We start from the raw sequence: 19,118 nt of genomic DNA on the forward strand, positions 1-19,118 counted from the left end.
AGACTATCTCCTGCATTCTTTATCAGGGATTTAGAACAGCTTTCTAAATAGCAGAGCTAAAACATTCATCAAATATGCTCTTTAAGTGTCTGGGAAAATGACCTGCAAAGCAGAAGTTTGCGTTGAGCAAAACAAGAGGCAAATCAGACTTTGCTGTAACTCTGAAAATTACAGGCCTTGTAACCAACAACACCTCCATGGCCACCACCAATCCTAAAACAATAACAGAAAATAAAAGTTTGCTAAAATAAAGTGGCTGCTATTTCCTGAAACAACATTCCTAGCTTTCAGCTAAAGCCTCAGTACATGGCAAACCACAGTTGCATTGCATCAGACCGGGCTGACTCCTCTTATTATTTCATATGTGTCTTCTCCTTCTGTTTGTGCCAGACCGTTAGGGATCAGGGCTCACTTCTCACATACACAAGGCAGACAATTGCTCTCGTGGTTGGTTGCCAGTTTTTCCTGTGATAGAATATGGGGATTGACTGTTCCCCAACAAGTGCAGGTCAGAGAGACAGCCTTGTCTTGTTCAGTTCTTTGGGTGTATTACTGGGTGAGGAATGGGGGCGTGCAGCATTCAGAATAATTTCCACGTGTCTGGCTTCTGCCACCCCCTTCACCAGCAACAGTAAGCCTCGCAGAAGTTGGGTCTTCCTCCCTTCAGCAACACTGCAGAGTACACAGGCTGCTGTGAGGGGTCAAAGAGCAAGCTTCTTGAGGAGAGTGGAGCCTGCTGCAGTGAGGACAGAGCAGCTGCCTCACCACCCAGCTTCCTCCATGGACCCCTGGGAGCTTCTGGATTTGTCCTCATATGACTGAACTTCTCAGGGACTTCTCTCAGTCTCCTCCATTTACTGCTTCAAATCGCCCTAACATTTAGATCCCCTCTCACAGATGAAGTGTGATAAAGCCCAAAGACTGTGCAAGCTACTACTACAAGAGGAGTTTTTTACATTTTCTAGTCACATCCAGTCTCTAAATGATAGATCTTACTCCTGCATATGACACCACAATCTCAGCCATATTAAGACAGATGCATAAAGAAAGGTAGTTATCTAGTTAGCGTATAATGCAGTCCCCTAGGCAGGTATGAAGGATTAAGTGTCTTGAATATTCACAAAGCTAATAAATCATTATCATTTTTAAATCATATCTTGATACATGAGACTTCTTATTTCAACTGGAGAGATATTAACAATGTAGTTATTACAGAAAAGATTACGCAGCAGAAAAGGTTACCTTCACTGTCTTTGAATTTCTTGATAGCCACAATTTCATGTGTCTCCTGTAAAACAAAAGCAAAGAAAGGGAAATGAGCAAGACCTGTTGTGTGTTTTCTTGTGCCTTTTTTTCTTTCTCCTGAGCATCAGAGGAGAAAAAAAGAAGCATCCAGAGAAATTTCACACTGCAAAGAAGTTAAATAAAAATCTGGTAAATACCTCAGTGATTGGGTCAAATGCAATACACACTCACATGTAGCAGATATACCACAGTTAGGAACCCCAGTATAGAAGCAACAGAGTTAAATGCCAAAAGTTCATATTCAAATACTGTTTAACAGATATCAATTAAATTTTCAGAAGAAAAAATGAATCCTGTTTCTTAGTTATTCTGATTTTCTAACAATCAGAATCTGGCCAAAGTATGAATGTGTGTGCTTATCTTTACGAGGTGAAATGAAAATACCGTGCTATTATTTGGCTAAGGCTTATAATAAGACCTGTAATTTTGGCTGCCAAAAGTTTTTGGGCTTCAAAGACCAAATATCCACAAAGAACATGATATTAGTAAAGTAGTTTCTCTGTGCCTCCTTATAAAAATTTGTCATCTTAAGGGAAGCCCATCCAAAACCAGGATCAGTAATTGCATTTGGCAGTGTTCACCTATGCTTACAATAAGTGGTAACTTCTTAATGTCCACCTGCCTTTGCATTCCTTTAGCATTCTCTACTCACCAAACCTGGTTATCATAGGTCACATTTTTCTCTTAAATGAAGACATTTCTCTCTTGAGTGAGCAGGAATGCATTTAGCCAAAAGCAGCCAACACAACATGACTTGTGCAGGTCTGTTCCTACAATGATGCAGCAATTGAATTTTAGTAACAGGACACACAGAGTTAAGGAATGTGAGCAGAGAGGCAGGAGCCTTCCTGGGTTACTTGATGAGCTAGATCTAGCTCACACACCCTTTTTTGTTTACCAAACATTACAGTTTAAAAAATACACCAACAATATCCCACTATTAACAGTATGCAAAGGCTGGATCAGAGAACAGCAATGAAAAGGGAAGCCCTCCTGGAATACTTAATACATGTGCATAACCAATTACAGAGTAATACAAAGATTTACTCCATTTTTCATTTCAAATCATCGTAACACATGAACATGCAAAATACCTGACCCTGGAAAACCCCATGTAGATAGTGAATAATGTCGTTTAAGGTGTTTAAGTGAAAATCAATACTACTATGACTAAAATGAACTTGCAGTCAAATATAAGAATGAATGTCTGTGTGTGTGTATAATTTGCACATTTAAAAAAATAATCCTTTGATCACCAGCCATACCATCTATCTGAAAAACTTGCAAGCATTTTATTGTGTACTGATTTAAGTAACCAAACTATATCTACCTTGCATTGAAGAAAGTTAGTTCAGCAGAAGCATCACGTGCGATTAACTCTTAGAGAAGACTTGCATTGCTTTTCTGCTTCTGAAACCTACCCTTCACACACACTGGTCTACTGTGAAGGCTGATAGATACATTGCATAAATTCAGCTGAGGTCCAAGCACTACCTTTAGCTCAACCAATTTACAGAACAGTAAAGACAGGGATGCCAGAAATGAGGAGACAGTACACGTTTCAGGTTCAGAATGATTCTGACAGTCTTGCCTTTAGCTTTTATGTCAAATACAGTTCCTTAATAATTTTGTTTCAGGAAACTTACAAACTAAGCAAACTATTTTACTAATTATATTTTTAATACTACGTTATCGTATTGTTCTATTTATTAACTCTAACTCTAGTAATAATAGTAAGAGTTACTAGGACTATAAAGGAACATTAAGTGGTTGAGTAAATTTAGCTTATTTGACTTCTGGTATCTACTGGTAGCTGCTCTGGCTAATTAAGCCTCTGAAGGATTTTTCAGAAAAGGAACACTGTAATTGCCCTCGAAAGCCTCTGCTGACTGTAAACGCCTATGTTTAGACTGTGTGCATATACGACTTTGCAGATAAGTCAAATTTATCCATTAGTATTAACATGCCTATTTCCCATGAAGTAAAATAAAAATTTGTAGACATTTCAGCTACCATCAAAAATCTGTGTTTTTATTTTCAAGGTAATAGCTTATGTACACTGAAAGAAATGTAGGAGTTCAAAAATGTATCCTTACACAGACAGGAATTCGGCATCATTCAAGAAAACTAATCCATGTGGCTTTTCTGCCATATCCTGCTGTGTACAGTGAATGTGATTATTTTGGAAATTAAGTTTTAAAAGCTCTTGGGTCAAGGTCCTGCAAAGACTTATGTAAGATATGCTATCAAACGTCCTGCAGGATTTTGACTATTTACAGTACTTAAAGCATGAGTGGCTCCAGGAATAATAGGAACAGAAAGACCTCAGCAACACACATATGGATGAAAAAGTTATTCAAAATGGTTCAAAAAAATCCCACACTTAAGAAATTTTCATTTGAAAAACTTTATCACTTGTATTATTTCAATAAACTTATTAATGATGTCATAATTAAGCAATCAAGAATTTATATATGACATATTTCCTATCTTCAAAAAAAACCCCTAACAAATAATATTTAAATAACCTGAAGTGAAACAACACCACAATGAGACATCTTAGGGAGGAACATTCTTGTCTAGGTTTCTTGGAGGATCACATCCTATCTAAATGCTATTCCCTAGGAATCTGCCACTGGTGAAGCAGTCAAGACAAAGCTAAAATGGATACAAAGACAGTGAAGATTCATGCATAGAGTTTTAAATATGATGCACTTGCTTGTCCAAAAGCCTGTAACTTGCCTATGATGCAGAACACCTGATGGTGCTCCATCAGACAGAAGAGAAAACTGAACCCAAGTGCACTTTTCTCAATTCCTGGCCGCATGCTCTAAACCAACTAAATAGTTTATATGAGGTTACATATGAGGTCATCATAATTTTAAACTATTTTCAAAAGGAAGAATTCATCTGAAATGCCCTGTTCTTCTATTTGATACTACTCCTACTAATTTTGAACTAGATGTCTAGTTTTCACCACATTTTACAGAGAAATGCAAGTTCTAGAAAGAGGAAATTTCAAAAAAATGGTCTCAAATTTGTCAGTCATATATAGAATATCCTTCCCTGGGGGAAGAAAGCAGCAAGAACTCTATCTCCTGTATAATGTATGATGTTGCAGATCAGCAGCATATGGAGACTGTGCAATGGCACTGTACATAATTTTCACTCAGATAAACTAATACAGAGTAAGATTGGAAAAGATGGAATACATTTTGTATATGGAGCAATACAGTAGGCATATAGTAGAGATGGAAAAAAATATGCTTCCTGGATTAGGAGACAGATGCTAGAGCTGCTCCGATGCTGGCGAAACAAGTACTGACAGGCACTTGGTGCAAAGCAAACAGACAACAACACATTGCTAAGCCCTGAGAAGATGGACAGAATTGGGGATACAAAGAAAAGCAGAGCTTTGAGCAATGAGGGAATTCAACAGTGATAATTCAGACTCCTGGGGAAATCTGAAAGGTTCTTTAAGTAACAAAGCCTAATTTGATCTGTAAACCTTTATTTAAAAGTCGTTTTGGAGATCTAAAGTCTTTTGTGGATCTGGTGGTCTGCTCTTCAAAAACAGGTCAAATTGGAATTCTCAAAAATAGAATTGCAATTCACTAAAATATATATTTTGCATTTCAAAGGGTTTTTTTCAAGACTGTACTATGAAACAGAACAGTACTGAACACCATGTTCAACCTGATTCTGGAAACCCTACTTAGACAATAGCTCAGTATCCAATTCCTAGCATGGAAAATTGTCACATCGAATTAAATGCATCATCTAGCTAGATAAGGCTGTTACTAGTTGATTCAGAGTTTGAGACTTCAATGAATGTCAAAGAAAGAAAAAATTTAACCCTTTCTAATCTCTACCACCACCTGATATCATAAAGTATGAAAATTTGTGTTCACTTACCTGTACCTCTTTTTCACTCAGCTACGTTTATTACTAAGCATCTCATTTTCATCCTCTAATAAAAAATTCTGGCCTCAGTATTTCACTTTACATTCTGAGGCAACAGCAAATTTGCAAATACACAAGTCAAATCCCTCTTGGCTTTGGCATTACATCTGATTACTGAGGACATATATTACAAACATTCTATGTTATAAAACTACAGGAAAAACACTGTTTTACAATTGAGTATGCAACAACAGATGAATATTACTGAAAACACTTTGTGTAAAATTTAAGGACCTACAGAAACTGATTATTCAGACTACATGATTACATATGTCTAAAACAGGGCCAACTGTGGCTCTTCTTCATGTACAAACCTGCTAATACCTTTTAATAAGGCTAAGACAAAAATTTCTGTTCTATTTGCTTTACATATAAATACAGTGACAGAGAGGAGGAAGGAGATACTTGCTCATGGGAAAAGCGTATCTTCAGTCCTGGAGATGGGAATCACTTCATGCTAGGGCTCAGTCCTTTCCTTTACCTCAAAATATGTGTGGGAATTGCCTCTGGAGAAAACATGTGCTTTACTGTCTGCCTACTTAGCCACAGATGAGAGGCGAGTATGGCTATGGGAGTTGAGCAGCTCTCACTGCTTCTGGGCTTCCTCACAAGACTGTAGTAGCTGGTGTTTCCTGTCACCAGTATCAAACTAGAAGAGTTCCTAATTCAAAACCCTTTAATTTTATTTCATTTAAAGTATAGAGGTCTCCTATTTTTCCATTGTCTCTACAAAATGTATATGTAATTACATATTGCACAAGACACCACTGATTTCCAGAACAGCAGAGGAATGTATCTCTGTTGTTTTCTAGAAAGAACCTTGATGTTAATGATGGGAGTACTCAAGGACAAAGATCTTAGAATAAGATAAGTATAAACCAAGATCTTAGAACTACAACCATTCTTCCCCAGAAAGAGAAAACATATGCTATTCTTGAAAATCTTATGTTACAAAGAAGAATCTCTTCAAATGTTTGTCCCTATTTTGTTTCAAGAATTTCTGTTAGGAATTTTTTTCCTTTTTCTTTTACATATCATGGAAAATCTGACACAAAGCATAGGTACACAAGAAGATTCTTGAAAAATAGACCTTCTGGAAGTTACATCATTCGCCAATAATTTTACTACCTCACCCTATATAATTACAAGAATTTCTCAAGCATGGATTTTTTAAGCAATTGAAAAAACAAGTATTTATAAAAATCAACAAGCATGAGCAGAGATAGCAGTAGTCAATACTGAGCACATCCCATGCACAAGCAGCATATTGCTGCCTTTACTCAGGCTAAAGCAGTATCTAGTATCACATCAGGGTTTTATGCTGATATATTAAGTGCCATATTAAGATATGACATGGTATGTTCTCTGATTGGCTCACGCTTTCCATCTGTACAAGTATGAAGCTGTAAGGCCCAAAGATAAATGCATGTTCAACTTCTGCTAGAAAAAGTGAAATCAATCACATTTTCTACTCATAGATAATATAAAAATAATGTTATAATACAAAATAATTTTATAAAAATAATTTAGAAGCAAGCAAGAAGCTGATTTGATCCTAATCAATCCATAATTACTTCCACATCATTTAGTTTGCCACAACAAAGACACATATTAAAAAATCAACAACATTCAGCCAAACATATCCTATGGCTAATGTCTTTTCAGAACAAACTAGTACAGTTTTACTTTGACTTGCATAAGCATTATTATGTTCTTGGACATTTAAGCATTTAGAACAGATCTTTCTTGGACATTTAAGCATTTAGAACAGATCTTTCAATAATCTTGATTCTAGCAAAATTACAGATCATTAAGCGATCAGCAGAGGTAACAAAAGCCCAGAAAACCATTACAAGATGGTAAAGCTTAAAATGAAACTTTAAAAAAAACCCCAACCAATTAATTTTTCAAAGTTACTCTCAAAACAAGAGGAGAAAATATTAACATTTTAGTCAGTATTGATCAACGGATCATAAATGTAACATTAGTCATTACAAAAATCTTTAAATTTATGCCAAGGTACCTCACAATGCACATTCTGAGGGGTAACAGGCATCATTACCTCCACGTAAATCAGGTCCTGAAGTCATCACAGTGTCTTGACTCTATTTGCGTCCTGCCTTAAAACACTACTACCTTTGGACAGTATTAACAGACTAGAACATACTTTGTCTTCTCCAAACTTCCAGTGTTAGGTGCTGGCAATTTTGCTGGCACTTACTTTCAAAATGTAATGGAGTACCTTAAAATATGCTCTGTAGAAAAAAGAGAGACGTGCAAGATGACAGATTCAATTTCTTTTTTCAAACAATTTGACATTAGGATATGTAAGTCATAGCACTGTGTCTTCTTCTACACCAAAAAAACTTTGGAGGATTTCTCTCAAGAGGTGCTTCACTGCTTTAATCTTTTATTTCTCCCTTGTATTTCTCCTATTTTTCAGTTAAAACCCCCCACACTTGGTTTATCTAAGAAATATGACTCTTAGCATAGGCGAACTTTCAGGAAATTACTTCCTAATCTAAAAGTCCTACTTATCTTTAGAAGAGACAGAGCCTTTGGTAAATAATGACAGAACAGTGTGTCTGAGTTATCACAATGCCTTTATTTACTGGAAAATGGCTGAGACTTTTTACAACACATAGAGTTTACTTGAGAAGAAGCACCTAGGATGAATCACCATAAATCAATTTTATATCTCTTGAAAGCGGAATTTTATTTACTAACCATCTAAGTGCAGGAGAAGACTCTTAACGGAACAAAGATCTATATACTTCACATGCCATTTTAATGGAGATGGTCACACTATCTCCTGATTGAGGAAAAACAAAAGCAGGACTAGAGAAAGCTTAAACCACTCTGGACCCACTAGAAGATTTTCAAGGGGAACAGGTATGGAAGCTCTACTATTCCACTGGGAAAAGAAGCACAAGAAAAGGATGAAAGCTTGAGCTACAAGTTTGACAGGAAATGTCAAAGTGCGTGAAATGATGGAAAGAGACTTCTTTTAAAAAATGCAAGCAGATTGAAACAGTTTCTCTGATTTCTTTCTCTATGTATTTCAGAAACACAACTCTGTTGCCTGTTCAGAAGCTATGAGCAAATGCTTGCTTTGGTTTAAATAAAGTGTAATTCAAGGGAGTCATGAATAGCAAGCATTTCTCATTCAACAATCAGATGAATCTGTAAGCCAAATGAGTGGCCCATCAGTATTATGGACTCACAGACTGGGGCTCCCCTTCGAAATGCCACAGCCTCCAGTGGCAGAATCAAGGGAGACTGATGGCTCTTCCCTCCAATGGTGGCAGAGGCTCTTCAGACCCCAGTAACTTCACAGTCACAGGACAGGTGGGGCTAGAAGGCACCTCTCTGCCAGTCATGAATGTTCCCATCACTAGAGGTACTCCGAATAGCCTTCGAGGTATTAAAAATAAAAAAAAAAAATAGGAACAACCTGCTGTTGCTGATTCTTCTTTGAGCAGTTATTAGGAGGTACACCTGAACCCTAAGGCGTGCACTATAATGCATGAATTTTTCATTCTTCAAAAACTTGAAGTCTACTTTTTAGTCTACTATTTAGAGCATAAACACTGCCCTGAAAAGAACACTTACAAGGAAGTGAACCTGCTCAGTATTTTCTATTAACTACTAGGCTGATGATAACAGTTAGCATTGAAACTTCCATTGTTGCAAGTGCATTTTTCATATTTATTCACAATTTCTTCTAAGCAACAAAGTAAATATGCATCCCCAAAGAATTTGTATAATAATGTAATGAAAAGGATCTGGAACAAAAAGAAGCTTTTAAATACTATAAATGTAGTTATTCTAGCTTTTCATGGTAAACTGGTACTATTGTAGCAATTTTTAAAACAATCTGTCCTTCATTTCATTTTATTGTAGCACTAATCCATATAATTTTATAATTTGACAATATTGTTTAATCCAAACCATGGATGTAAAACATAAACCAAATTCAGTAAAGTTCTATAAAATGTTTCTGATACTGAAAAATCAATAATAGTAATTTAAGTTACAAACCTCAGTCTTCTTCCAGTTCTATTTGATTTTTTTTTTGTCTGCTAATGCTGGAAATTGTGAAAATAAAAGCTATTTATAAATAACATAACATTGCACTGGGCAGATACCAGCATTATTTAATTACTTCTTATAGCTTAATCTTCTTGACACTCGGAATACAAGTGATAACAAAGTGGAAAATGTAGAAAGGCAACCTGTACCACCTTTATGGGTTCCTTAAAATATTGCTGACTCCATAAATGCAGAGGTCAACAGGACATTTTTAATCACATTGCATTTCCTGGTTTTTTGTTATTATGAATGCAATGTTCCTTTCCTGGGCATCTTGTTACTCAAGAGCGGGTAGAACTTATTGGAAAACACTTGCTTGGTTTGGTTGGTTTTTTAACATTTTTTTCGGAGCAAAAGTCTACAGTGTTGTTATCCCAAATTTGAGTGTCAAAACAGTTTAGTATGATTGGCTGAACTTCTGAATTCTATTACATTTCAGGCTTTAGTTTTGAAATGTTTACTTCTGCACTGGATACAATTTATTTTTTATCTGGTACTTTCACATTTTATTTTTTTTTCTTTTTTGTTATCAACAGTCTGACAGGCATTTTCTTTAATTTGTAAAACAAGACCTACTATGAACCAAAGGCAAACCTGTCAAGCAGGTTCCTGAGGCTGAAACTCTTCTGCTGGAATTCAGCTTCAGATTAAGACATCTAAATTCAAACACCTGTGAGTTGTGTGTTCAAGCTTCTACTACAATAAGCAGAGCTGAAGAGCTCCAAGTTACTCCACTTGAGTGACCAGTCACTCAATACATGATTAAGTACCCTAAACACAGGCAGCTACAGCAGCATTTAAGATTCCCTAGATATCTACAACACTCACATGGGATTGGCAGAGAAGGAAATCTCCTGGAGCACAAGCTAGAGGTAAGACATAGCATCCCAGGTATCACCATTAGCATTAGGGGCTTAGGCAACTAAAGTGCATCTTTCAACCTCAAAGAAATATGTATTGAACTTCCCTCTACTCTGTGACAAGATTTCCATTGGGAGTTTAGACACTTGTACAGGTGCAGAGATACACACCTAAATTCCTATCTTAATCATGTCATCTTTCCAGATCTACCAGCACATGAAGAAAGAAATTAAATCAAAGCACATATTCAGCTTAAGAATGTATGGGAAATGCATGAAAATCACATTTGCATTTTCCAATCTTGGGTAAAAAAAATCTCTTGTAGTGGGGGTTTTTTGTTTGCTTCTTTCTGTTTATTTAAAAAAATGCAGGTCCCTTCTCTTTTTATTGAGTATCTCCCCCAGTCTCCACAACCTTTTAAAGACAATCAAGAGCTGTCCTGCTGGAAGGACTCAGTACCTTTGGGTGCTGTGCATCTGGTCCCATTAAACTGTATGAGCTCTCTTGAGTAACTCCCAACTCAATCCTCACCCACTACTGGTAACTCATTTTCTTCCTCAATTCTTTCAGTAAACACAGAAACCTGGGAGACTTTGCTAATGAAAACGAAAGTAAAGACACTGAGTTCTGCTATCACTAAATTGCCTGTCCCTCCCTGCAACAGGCCCATATTTTCCTTGTTCAGCCTTTCACTACCAAAGCAGCACTGGAAGTCTTTCTTGGTGCCCTTGCAAGTCTCAACTCCAACAGAGCTCTGGCTTTCCCAATATCACCCACATCCACCCAAGCAATGTTTTTAAATTCCTCCTCTGCTGTCTGTGTGTGCTCCTACACATCTGGCACTGCTTATATCCCACCACATTGCTCTTCCAGCAGATGCCAGGGAAGTTAAAGTCCTCTATGAAAATCATGGTCTGTGATTTGAAAACTTCATCAGCTGTTTAAAGAAGGCTTTGCCCACTTCTTCACCTTGATCAGGTGGTCTACAACAAAGTCCCAATACAATGCCACAGTTTCTGGTCTCACCTCTAATCTGAACCACAGGCTCTCTATCACACTGCCATTCATCTCAGAAAATACCTCCATATATTTGAGACACTCCTCCATACATTGGAAAACCTCACTCCTTTTTGTTTTCAGCCCATCTTTCCTGACATGTTTGTATTCATCCATCATAAACCTCCAGTATTAATTCCATGTTAACAATTTTTAAATACTAACTAAGTCTTTGTTTTGGAGTGCAAGCTACAGTAGGATTTCTCAAACTTAGTTTGCTCAGTTTACCGTTACCTTAAAGAGAAAAGTAGTCTATCTCAGTGCTGAAGAAAAAAAAAAAAAAGGGAAAATAGCAGCAGCAGCAGCTATTGTCATTTCAATGCTGCAGAAGTACAAATGTGGTTTGCCCTAACCTTAACACCTCTCATGTGCAAATGGCAGCAACAAGTCCTCTGTATTTGGAGTGGAACTTAACCCACCAGAGGTGATAACTGCCCATTCAGATACTGAGCAGCCACTCCAGATCTGTTCTGGAGCAAAAGCAAGAGCCATGGTTGAGCTTATTTTTGGGTTTAACACGTAATTTGAAAGACAGTATATGTTAGTAATGATAAACTCTCCCCATCTAGGGGAAAACCTAAGATACAATATTCTTCTTGTCTAGAATTCCAAAAATGAGAACTTTTATGTTTAGTGTTTTCAATTAAAAAAAACCAAAAAACAGTTTAAAACTGAAAACTTTTTCACTCCACATTTTGGGCATGCAAAATAGTGTAACACTGTCTTGTCCATGCAATTTAGTGTGTTAAAGGTGTAACTAAATGCAACCAACACCTTTGGTATTTTGGTCTCAGCTCATTGATAGGTTTGGCTGTGGAACATTTCCTAGATGTCTACATTAACCCTAATAATCTGTCATTCCATGTCCTCTCCATTATATGTCTTCTTTCTCCTCAAGTAGCATTAAGGGTCACAAACATCTCTTTCACTTATTTCACGTCTTTAATGATGATATTTTTCTGCTGTTCTCCAAGAAAGGGATGATAAATTTAAACAGGAAATGCCTCAGTTCTTTGGCTACTTCTCCCATTAGACGACAGTATTATGGAGAGAAAATAACTCCCTCCCCCGTCCCCTAATGATTTTGTGGCATTTACAAAAAGGCATCTCTTTGCTCTGCAGGTTTTGTCTCCCTCAAAAAATATTTTTGCTGAAATTATGCTCTTAACAAAGTAAATTCTAGGAAAATCTTATAACCAAGAAAGCTCTATGGGTACAAGTTGGTACTATTTTCCTCCAATTTTGTATTGTTTTAGCATTGCAATACAGCAGGATCATTTTTTTTCTGATGTTTTATCAACCAGTTCTCCTTACTTTCTCTACCAGAGTGGATGCCCTACAGAATACTAAATCAATGTTCTTTCCTACACCCTCTTCAATTTAGCTATTTTTTAAAAAGTTTTTTTCCCAATCTCTGTATTGATATGTATTTCAGTGGACCCCTTCATGTCTTCTCAAAGTTTCTATATTCAGATTTGCAGAAAAAGAAAGGCTTTTCTTCTCTGGGATTAAACAGACAGTCTATTCTATGGATAATAAGGGAGAAATTCTTGCTTCTTAAGAAAACTGCCATTTTGCTCTGCCAAGCATTTAAAGCTGCATTCCTTTTAAGAGATTCTATCTTCTTTCTAGAATAGCACTAAGGATTAAAATTCAATCCAATCTGTTTAAAAAAAAGACAGCAGGCAAGATTCATACCTGAAACACATATAAGCTTTCCTGATCACTGTTGCAGAGGTTGGAGGAACAGGAGAGCTGCCTCTACACAAATTGCATGGTAATTTAGCTAACTTGAGAAGCAGAATGTACTTAAGGAAATAAAGGAATTTGCACTCAAGGAAGTGTTCTGTTACTACTAACAGATGAAGAAGAAATGGTAGATAAGTCTTTGTAAAAATAGCATTTCTACAGATTAAATTCCAGTTAAATTGAGAAACAGAGTTTGTGGACTTCAGGCAGTTTCTGCAGCATCCAAAGACTCGTGGTTATATGAATATATTTTTTCCTATATTTCATTAAAGAGAAAAAAGTCTAAACATCACAGAAGTTCCAAGAAGACTAAAAAAACTCTTCTAACAAAAATTGCCCCTACTGGTAAGACTATCTAACACATCCCGCTTTTAGATCTTGCACATGCACATGTGCTTTTGAGACAGGAAAAAAAAAGATACCATGCAGAATTTAGGTTCACTGTGAAAGTTTGCCCAAATGTGACAAGTGAATACTTCTTGGAAAAAGGGGAAGAAAAATGTTCTGATCTCGCCAAGTTTATTGTCACAAACAGTGGAAACACTATGTGGGGAGAGGAGATAAAAAAGTGCAGAATGAAGAGCTAAGGACTAGGGAATACATAGGCTGAAGAGACTGGGAAAAAAAGGCAGAAATGCAATCTGAAAACAGAGTGGAAAAGAAAACTGGGATAAGGTACCTGGACTCAGAAGTTAGTATTAAAACCAGCATAACAAATAAATGAATCTGTGAAGATCTAAAATTTTAGTGGAACCCAATTTAACTGAAAGCAGAGGAATGCTGAGAATTCAGAAATAGCTGCAAACCCACTAAAACCACAGATGAATCTCATTCCACAGTGTTCTGGTATGCATGGGGGATGAAGGCAACAGGTTACTAGCTGTGCCATCTCAAATACTAGAAGCTGACAGCTGTGTGACAACTGCGTGGGTATCCATATGGTGTTATATGATGAATTTTGTATCTGAGAAGTCTAGAAAATTATGGGGTAAAAAGAAGTTTATCACAGTGTATATAAGCAAGGCAGTATTTGAGGGGAAAAGGCAGCATTCTTTCATTAGAAATACTGGTGCATGCAAAAGAAACTGAAGCCCTTCTCCAGGTCTGAAATAGAAGCAGCAACCTCAAAGCTAAATTTAGACTGAGAACAATTATATTGTGTTTAAAAAGACTCAATTAATCTACATAAAACTCTTAGTATTTCCTAAAGTAGAGTCTATCTCATTTGGTTTTAGCCAGCTATGAGTTAGATATTCAATGTGCATTGTCAAGGCTTTCCCTGCAGCTAGTAAAAGCAGGGCAAGGAGACAAGATTTGGCCAGAAGGTTACTGATTTTAATAATTTCCAGATGGTAAAAATTGCTTTTCGGATGTTGGACTCTCTCAACTTATATAAACTAGGGAGATTGGTTATGCAAGACCTAAGCACTGAAACAGTGGGTGAGATTAATTCCACCCAAGTTACTTAACTTTGCAGCCCTTATGTCTGTTTTATTTTTGCATGCAAAAACTTACATGCATGCACGTGTTTTTAAGGTACATTTCAGAAATCTTACCAAGACTAGTAACCTCAGAGATATTACCTCCTCTGGATCACTATTCTTTGAGTCCATTGCTACATTAAGATCATCACATCCATTAGATTGTATTTGTAATTCCCAGGCTAGAAACACAAATACAGTATTCCCAACTGTGCTACTGAAGTAAGAACATCTCCATTGCCAACGTAACTGTGCAGCGTCAATTCTCACATCCCACAAAGCAATCTGGCATAGCTAACAGCAAGACCAGAATTTCTGAAGCTCATCCTTCTTCTTTAACCCGCACATTAGAGAATAAAATACATGTTCAGTGGTGAGCATCTTCACAAAGCTAAAAATATCTCTGCTACGAGCTTTGCGTTTCCTGTCCCTGGTGTAATTGAAGGTACTACCTGAGATCAATAAAGCTTTAAATAACTTGCAAAGAAGGCCTCATTAGAAGTAGGTCATAGGAAAAGTATGGATTTAGAATGTATGTTATATATTGATCTCCTAGAGCCATATTTCTCTCAGTTCCAAAGAACTATAACGATTCATTTGAACAGGAGTAAAAGAAAAAATAACAACTGGGAAAGCTTTAGGATTCTTAACCGAGTAAAGGTTTCAAACCTTTTACTTAGTAAAATTTCTCATTAATATTTAGTAACAGTATTGTTACTTCAGATTCGATTGGAGGATATAAAACATTTAAGACTACTGAAAAAATCTGAAACCTAAGACTTTACAAGTAAGCTTGGAGCTTCATTGCAGTACTTGGTCTAAACTATATGCAGATATGGAAAACAAAACTTCATCAGAGGCAGTCTGCCTTCTGTCCTTTGTAAACTGATATAGTAGCAAGCCTTCTGGTGGTACAGAGAGTAAACAATAGCGCCGACAGCAGTTTGTTGACTAGCATTTGTGCTTGAATGTGCTAAATCTGACTTGGTTTCATTATAACATGACTCTGAGTGTGATTTAAAGAAAAACAAAACCAAAAAACATTACAATATAAAATCACATAGGCAAAGATCTGGGCGTGGCTAGAAATATAGTAATACAAAAAAAATAACAAATGAATCATTAATTACTCTAAATCTAGTTAAAGTCCTCGTTAAAAAAAAAAAAAGAATTAATCTCCTCACACAGCTTCATTCAGTTAGTACTGTGTGAATAGTCAACTATCACCATCACTTCAAAAAAGAAAAATTTGGCCTTGTAGAATGTTAATTATTAACCTACCCTACTCTAAAAATCAAGAGAAAAAAACCTCAAACAAATCCATGGACAAAAGACCCCTGGACCTAATTTTTCCTTTACATATGTCTTTGAACATATTTGTTCTTTGCAAGAATAAACTATGCCCTCATAATTTGATTCCTAGCCAGATATGTTCAGAAAAGCCATGTTCTCCCATTGAAAAATTCTGGGACTTATTGTTTACTATAGAAATAGAGATATTAAAACTAAACAGACCTTTCATTTTCACTTTTCTTTTAATAGCTCAGAAGTGCTAAAAGATTGCCTTCCTTCATACGAACATATTTAGGTAAAAAGCACACGATACTTCAGCAACGAGGATAAATTTTCAGAATGTTCCTGAAGCATGATTTGCAGATGAAAGACAAGTGAAACGTAAGAAAATATAATCACAAGACTTCAGTTGTGAAGGTTTTTATTTAGATTTTTGTTAAAGCCTTGTACATGCCCACTAAATACTCTGGTAAAACAAATAGAATTATTGCCATTCGTATTTTATATGGAGGCACAACTCTTCAGTTCTCCTTAAATTCACAAAAATAAAAAGAATCAGCATAACAGTGTGCTATCTAATACATATAACAATCTACTAAGAGGCAACAGAAGGAATGGGCTGGTATCAGTTTTTAAATCTGACCAGAAGAGACCACTTTGCTGTAACTCATTAACTACACAAAAATGTGTGTGTGAGTATATAAACACTTGTGCATGGCTCTGTATGTGTACCCATCTGTAATTGGAAGGATGCCGGTAAAGCAACAGAAGCTCATCTTCAGTAATATAAAATAAAACTATCCATTTCGCTAAAAATCATAGTGAATACGAAGTAAGAAATACTATAGACAGGCTGATCTCCCTTGATTTGCTTCCCTGATACTGACATCATCTGAGAGATCTGGCTTGCAGTCTCTCTTATGTTATCTGAGGAATATGGATGAAGGGAACACTGCATCCCAGAATTACTGAGCAGAAATACCACTCCCTTACTTCTTTTTTGTTTTAAACCTGCTATATCCCATGGGATGGATGTTATTTGGCCTCTCTTTAGGCTTTCTAAAGGTCGCTTGGGAAGCTCCTACTGATTCGCATTTGCTCCCTGAATAGTTTTGATTCCTTAGCACTACAGCAGCATTTATAGCAGTGGAAGCAGGGAGAACTCACAAAATTAGAGCAGGTTCAGAGCCCAGGCTTCAATTCCATCAAATAGTATCTTGTATGTGTTTTTTAACACCATTCTTCACTGGGTGATGCTTTGAGGGGAAAAAAAAGGTATGCACCCCTCAAATGAGTTTTTCACACAAACAGTCACAGGAAATTTGATCTTGTAGGAGCAGCAGCTAGTCAGCTCTGCTCTGCAGATGGCATTGCCTGTAACATATTTCTGTGCATAAACATGGCATTCCTCCATCTCTGTTGGAAATGTTAATTGATTTCAAGAAGATAGCTTGCCTCCTGGTCAAGATGCATACTGTCAAAAACAGAAGTAGGTGTAACCAGCCAACAAAGTTTTTTCAGTCCTACAGAACTTCATCTTTCCACACCTCAGTGCATGATTACAGTTATAAATGTCACTTACTTCTGTCACACCTGAAAACCACAATTTTTTTTTAAAAAACACTCTCTACAGCCCAAAGGAAAATTGATAATGATGGTAATACTGTTCAGGCAAGGTTAAGTCTAAGAAAACTCTTTTGCAGTTAATTTTCAGCATGCTGGAATCTATGGTAATCTGTTATTAGAACTGTATGAAAAAATATGCTTCATAATACACATTTTGGAAGGAGTTCTCCTCAATATTATAAGGATTCTTTGTGGACTGAAAGAATAGGAGGATTGTTCAATATGGCAGCACAATTCTATATCAAAAACCGAAAACAGAAAACCCACCCTTTCAGAGCACATACACACCTTGTTTCTGCTGCAGAAGGACGTAACAGGTCAGGGTAAGCAGTCCCCACATTCTAACAACAGGAAGATGGCCAGAGGGTTGCAGCTTATAACATACAGGAGCCTTTCTCCTGTTAGCCCATCAAGGAAGCAGATTATAAATGTACTTTTCAAACACAAATTCCAAACATGGAAAACCAGAAAACAGACTCGTGGAAGTTGAAGTAAACAAAACTGAAGCCAAGGACCATCCCATAACAACAGACAACATCTAAACACAAAATATATATAAAAGATGTAAGAACTAGTTTGTCATCACCACCAAGAGGACTGTGTAGAGATGTAGTGGGGACTTGCAAGCTCCTTACCCTTGTCCTCCATCCTGCATGATGGAGATACTGCCCAAATCAGATACCTCCCATGGGCACACGCACACCCCTTTGAACTTCTAAAAGCATAGGTACAAGGGTACAAATGAATCAAAGAAGAGGCCTCCCTGAGCACAGTCATTTCATTTCAGACCTGCAAATATTCACCCCCCCCTTTATAAGACTGACACTGAATTTCATTATACTAATTTTTCTACACTGCAGTATTCTACAGAAATTAGGCTTCATGTGGAGGAAGAAATAGAAAATGCTCCATCAACGTTTTTAAGGCACAAGCAACTAAAAAACTGGAGAGCAATGTTGGTATCTGTTTCCAAAAGAGTTACTTGTGTTGTTCAGAAACAAATACTCACTTTGCTACTCATCTGGAAAAGTGAAAATAAAATTGCATAACGTGGATGATTTTTCATACTGGGCAAAGTAAAGCCATTATGTTCCAAGGTGTGAGGATTTAAAAGGGACTTGCACAAAGAGTGGTCTAATTAGCAATTTAAGCTAAAATAAACCAGGTATAATAAAAATGCAGATACTTTAAAAATCCAGAGGGTATTTTAGTTTTCCTCTTAAACTTAAAGCAGCTTAAATAGATACCCTTTAGAAAAGGAGACGTTAGCATGCAATTGGACTGTTCTGAACAAAAGCAAGGAGCAGATTCACCGAGCTTAATTGTCCAGGTGCAGCTACACATAGCAAAATAAAAAGAAGTATGTGAAGAGTTTCAGATTTGTAATATATGTATAAGGGAGAGATAGCATTAAGAATATTTCCAGTTCTGTGCAAATATGTAACAATTGCTATCAGTTGAAAAAAGATCAAGTACTAGGCAGTCTAAGCAAAAAGGCCTCTAGAGCTCATCCTGCCCTCCCACTGTATCCAAAATTTCTTGATCACCATACTCTGATGCCAGGTCTGTCTAGGCCCTTACTTAGGCTTTTAACTGTGATCAAACACCACATATGGTAAGTGCAGTATTAAGTTCTTTGCATGAAATTTTACATATTTTTACAAATTTTAACAGCTGTAACAGTATAAATGG

The 19,118-nt window shown here is 36.7% G+C and overlaps 1 protein-coding gene across 2 annotated transcripts in view; it reads right to left on the reverse strand.

Moving 5' to 3' along the window:
* CDKL5 (cyclin dependent kinase like 5) overlaps nucleotides 1-19,118 on the reverse strand; it is a 131,450-nt gene that overhangs the window by 52,781 nt on the left and 59,551 nt on the right. For both annotated transcript variants that reach the window (XM_027638015.1, XM_027638005.1), the window contains exon 4: nucleotides 1,243-1,288. In XM_027638015.1, coding sequence (XP_027493816.1) covers nucleotides 1,243-1,288 — 46 coding nt within the window. The remainder of the gene's footprint in view (nucleotides 1-1,242; nucleotides 1,289-19,118) is intronic.

This window comes from Corapipo altera, unplaced genomic scaffold (assembly GCF_003945725.1).
Source record: "Corapipo altera isolate COAL_440 unplaced genomic scaffold, ASM394572v1 0, whole genome shotgun sequence".
Taxonomy (NCBI): Eukaryota; Metazoa; Chordata; class Aves; order Passeriformes; family Pipridae; genus Corapipo; species Corapipo altera.